We start from the raw sequence: 5511 nt of genomic DNA on the forward strand, positions 1-5511 counted from the left end.
TAAATTGGTTAGTCTCTAAGGTGCCACAAGTACTCCCTTTCTTTTTATTAACACTAGTGTTTGATACAGTTAAGTGTACATAGCTTGAAAGATCAACCCTGTTTCCCTTAACCTCCCATTGACAGTATCATATAGTATCCTTCAGACAATATTCAGAACAGGTTGGGTAGACAGGAAAGAAGAGTGTTTACATGGCTTTGGGCCAAGAAACACAATCAGTTCCCCACAAAATTTACTTTACCAACTATTAAGCTCTCAGATGAAGCAGACCATGTTCCATAGCATGCAACCCTTACTCATGAGCCATAAAAAAAAAAAAAGAGACAGGCATTTCAATGCCTCCTTGTACAATAGTAGTGTACAACCTGCTAATTAGGGCAGCGAGAGGGGGAGGGGAATGGAGATTAGAGAGTATAAGCCAAACTGGCCTCAGCCCTTTGGGGATAAAAGGTACCACAAAGATGTGGAATCAGTTTTGTTGGGCAATGATCCACTATATATGGAACATCCAAAAACTTCAAAGGTGAGGGGTTTTTTTTAATTATTTTTTTAGAGCTATTATGTGCTTCCAATTGTTCAACTGTACCCACCCAATTTTGAAAAAAAAAAAAAAGTAGCCCTACATGTTTCTCTGTCAAAACTGAATGCTCTTGAAATTAGTATAGTGTGCACAAGTGTTTGACAGCAATTATGGAGTACTGCCATTGAGATTTCCAAGTCAGTGCAAGGGATTTACTCCCATTCTCCATTAAAATCAAGAAGCGGTGTGACTGAATCCTCTGCACTGCTTTGAAGATTTCAACCTACTTGTTTGCAATGAAAAAGTACCCTTATATAGGTATGAGAAATGCAACATATTTCATCTACATAGTCAAAAAAAATCCAAACCCTTTCTAGCACAAGAAGTGCTAAACCAAGTAAAAATTTTAGTCGCAGCTGATTGAAGGATTTAATACTACCATTGTAGTCTGTTAATACTGTATATGATTTCAGAACTTTGAGAATTTGAGAACTGCACCAGCAAGTATGTATGTAACATCTAAATCTGTTCATGAGAAGGGAAGGTTTACAATACACACGACGACTGCACAAGGAGAGAAGTGGCTATAGCTAGAAGCAAACAGCGTTCTATTACAAACATATAGAACATAATACAAGTATGCCATTGATATTAAGTCTTTAATGAGATACCTGTGATTTATAACATTGTCACATTTACGAATCTCACATTTATAAGAGTTTGATTTCCATGCAGATAGTTCTACTGCTATTGAGAGCGAGATTTGCACATAGAGGCCAACAAGAACACTTCACTGCAACTCAAGGAAGTCAAACACCTTCTCCCTGCAGACTTGTTTTGAGTTGTGTTTATTGAGGTTTAAGAAGTTATCCACATTTCTATAAATATAGACATTACTGAGTAAGTGACTTTCCATGTCACTAGTGCAGGTACATATATAACCAACATACAAAAGCTCCACTGGAAGCTACTTCAATTCTTTCAAAAGGATCAGGGTGTCATTAAAAAAACAAAAACAAAAAAAACCCCAAAAAACCAGCTGTCACTTTCAATTATTGAAAACACTAAAGTGCATTTTTGGTTACCTTCTGGACAAACAGCTGCTGGCTATGAAGTTTGATTTTAAACAGATATCAATACCTTACATTGATTGACATTCAGCTGTTATCCTCTTAATACATGGCTGTAGGTAAGAATGCATTAACTTTGCTGGTTGAGTGAGTAAGACGAAATGATTCTTGCATTGTTCCTTTAAGACTGATATTTCTAATGGAAGTTTCAAGATAGTCTAACATTCTGTTTTACAGCACCACTAAAGTTAATCTTAAAATTCAGGCTCTAGTTTAGCCCTTTTCAATTGTTAATCAAGATGTCTAGACAGCTGTTTGAAGTTCTGTACCAGTAAGAAAAACTATTCTCCCTTCTCATTAGACATACTGTCCTGCTCAGTTAATACTGTTTGCGCACTTTGTAAACAAGAACAGCTTAAAGCATAATTAGAGCAGAACACAGGCCATCTTTAAACTGATGTTTTCCCAGTGTCAAGAGTTTCAAGTGTATAAAGCTTCTTTACATTCCTAACCACAAGCACTACAAAAACTGTAATAAAAAAGGCTATATAGAAAGTGACCTAGTAGTATAACTAACCAACCTGGGCATTTTTGCAGATACAAAAAAAGTGTGCTCTGTTGTCTTTAGCTCTCTTTATATTTCACTATGATCAAGTTTTATTGCCATTATCATCTAAAGAGCCCAGAATGCTGCACTGCTTAAAATCTTGCGAGACCTAAATCACTGTATGCATCTCCTTTATTGCAACAGCAAATTTACTTTTGTGTTGATAATCTGGGGATGTCACAGTAACTTAATTTTTTGATCAACAAACAAGATTTCTGGAACAAGTCTCCAAATGACATGAGTATGTTCTAAACCGAGTTTGCGCAGTATAACAATGCATAGCTATTTCTAAGAAGACTACACACCAAATCATGTTACATGTTGGGAAAACTGATCCATGCTCTTGCATGTTGTGTATTTGTCTAACAAGTCTTATTTCCTCTATCAGTTGAAGAATCCACAGCACAGAAGTTTCAAGTATTAGAACTAAAAAAGTGATTCAACTTCAAAAGTTGAATTAAAAACATACCATATAGCCAAACTCTCTCATGGAAATCATTACCAAACAAGATTAAAAAAAACCCCAAGGCTCACAGCCTTGTGAAATAATGGATTGCTAATTCCATACACGTTGTTGAAATCAATATTTTTAAAGCTATATATATTCACCTAAAACACTCCACTTACGAGCATTAGAAGTTTAAAAACACTGAATGCCTTCAATGGAAATTGCTTGTAAAAATGCACCCTCGAATATATGAATACAAACACCAAGCAAAAAAAACTCATTTTATTTGGCTATTTAGATATCCAGGTCACATTTACCCACCCATCTGTTTCCTGATAGCTTTATATTACTTTATAGGGCATCCAAAATAATACAGTGCCAGAAACCTTAGAAAAACTACTTTGTTTTTGCTTTTCAAAAGGTTCTGTGTCTGCACAACTTCCACAAGGCAAAGTTGTGCAACTGATTGTTTAACATAACTAGGCTTTAACAGCATCCAAGCAAGCAGGTCAGACTTTGGAAGCTGTTATGTCAAATTCTGACCACGGAACTACTCTAAGACAGAAGTGTGGTAAAAGAAATCATCTCTTCTTTTTCTGCTGTCTCAACATTTTTCTTCGCTTAATTATCATATCATGTAGTTTTTCAAGTCCCTCTTTGAGTCCATCCCCTATGATTGCACAGGTAGGCTGCAGATGCCAGGGAGTAGAAGAGCTCAGCTCGCTCATTGCTAACATCTTCTCGATTTCTGAGAGAGAGAGGGAATTCCTCAGGTCCTGTTTGTTAGCCACTATAAGGACAGGCACGCCCTGATTTTCAGATATCCTAGTAATTTTATGAAGTTCTGTCTTGGCTTCCTCCATCCTTTCGATGTCGACAGAGTCCACCACAAATACGATGCCATCCGTGCACCTGGTGTAGGACTTCCACAGGGGCCTCAGCTTCTCCTGGCCTCCCACGTCCCAGAAGTGGAAGGTGACCGTTTTCGAGCTGCCCAGCGTCACTTTGATTTTCTCCGTGTTAAACCCCTTGGTAGGCACAGTGTTGACGAACTCGTTGAACTGCAGCCTGTAGAGCACGGTGGTCTTGCCGGCCGAGTCGAGCCCCAGGATCACGATGTGGAAGCACTGGAAGGAGGGCAGGCTGGAGAGGATCGGCGTCTGGTCCGAGAGCCCATTCCCCATCGCCGGCGGCGGGGAGACAGCGAGCCGCCGCCGACACAAGCACCGCCGGGCTCCCCTCGGCCGCCGAGCCGCACTCAGACCCGCCCGCGCTCAGACCCTGCCAACGACAAGAGAGGCGTTAGCCCCGCTGGGTGGCTGACCGGCCGCCCCGCCCCAGGCTCGAGGGGAGCCGGGGACCTAGGTCCACGCTCCACCCCACCACATGCCCCTCGCCCCCCGGGTCCGCCCGCCCTCCCGCGCACGTCCCCCGGCTGGCGAAGCTAGCGCAGCCCGCACCTCACGCCGCTGGCAGCCCCATGTCTGCCCGAGCGCCCAGCACCACCGCAGCCCCCAACACGCCGCGCCGCCACCGCCTCCGCCTCCTCAGCGTCTGCCGGAGCCTGAAGCAGTGCCGCCGCCTCACCGCACAGAACGAACCGCGCCCCCTGCCCGCAGCGCGCCGCTCATTGGCCGCCCGGGGCTGCGGGGTGGGGAATAAAGCGAGGGCCGCCTCCCATTGGCGCAGGTATCCGCCACTCTCCAGGGGCCGCCGCAGCGCGTTCCCGCCCTCCCAGGTTTACACGCGGGGGTAAAGGGCGGGGGCAGAGGAGGGGTCTGTACGTTATGCCCTAAAGGCAGAGCGCTCCGTGCACACTACGTCCCCACGTCCGTCACCGCGGGGCTCCAACTTAGCCACGCCCCCAACGCGCCCTCCTTCGTGGGCGGGGGATGGAGCAACGCCCCTCCCTGCTGCATAGCCCGGCACGTGCCCCCGCAGCAGAACCCCGCCCGCGTCTCAGGAGCCCTGGATCTCCGTCCAGTCGGCAGCGCCTGACCGAGGGCGCGGGGCGGGGGGGGCTGCACCTTTAAGCCGTAGAGACCCAGCGCCCCGTCGCCAGCATCTGCACCTAACACGGGGGGCGATTAACCTCCTCCCCTGGGACCCTGCCCCGCGGCCCCTCACGCGCCGTCCCCGCCTCCCTCGCCCTCAGGGAGAAGCGCGGAAACTCACCTCTGACCCACCACTCCCGAGGGAGGCAGGGAGGGGTTTGAGGCTTCCCGCGCGCTCGCACACCCGTAGCGTCATCGCCAATAGCCTCGCCCGTTGGCCCCGCGCACATCCGTCTCCTAGCAACCCGCTTCAAACGGCAGTGGCGGGGTCTCGTCCCCCTTGCGCCAACTCTTCCCTTCGCCCCCGTCGTGCTTGGGTCACGCCCTCTGCGCGAGCGGACCCCCCCGCCGCCCCCGCTCTGGGGACGCGCCACAGCGAGCACCCGCCCAGCGACCGGGTCCCGCAGTAGGGAGTGCGTGGTGTGAGCCGCCCGGGCCGCGGGGCCCGGAGTCTGCAGAGAAGCTGCGGGCAGCGCCCGGCCGGGTGTACCCGGAGCCCAGGCTCAGAAGCGAGGCTCCGCTGGTAGCGCCTTGCCCCCAGTGTGGGTGCTGGGCTCCCTCTGCTCCCCCCAGAGGCGACGAGGGAGGGGTGGCACATGGCGTCGCCTGTCCCCCGCCCTCCCCATTTCTGCTGGGGTGGGAGTTGGGGCTGAGCAAGGCTGAGGGGGACGTGCGTAGAAAAGGCCCCCCGCCCGAGGAGGCACGGGGAAGCCTGATTTAGCTTTTTCTAGGATCCTTGTTCCTCCTTTCCACCTCTTTCTCCACCATCGCCTGCCTCATTTTCGTAACTTGGGTATCATCTGTGAGCACTC

General features: G+C 48.4%; 1 protein-coding gene across 1 annotated transcript; it reads right to left on the reverse strand.

The window, feature by feature from the left end:
- Positions 1-1160: 1160 nt before the first annotated feature.
- Positions 1161-4944, reverse strand: ARL4A (ARF like GTPase 4A). Its single transcript, XM_084618517.1, is given in 3 exon segments — positions 1161-3912; positions 3915-3926; positions 4821-4944. Coding segments are annotated over 3 exon segments (807 nt in total). The 5' UTR covers positions 4930-4944; the 3' UTR covers positions 1161-3226.
- Positions 4945-5511: the final 567 nt, after the last annotated feature.

This window comes from Lepidochelys olivacea, assembly GCF_965140295.1.
Source record: "Lepidochelys olivacea isolate rLepOli2 genome assembly, chromosome: 2".
NCBI lineage: Eukaryota > Metazoa > Chordata > Testudines > Cheloniidae > Lepidochelys > Lepidochelys olivacea.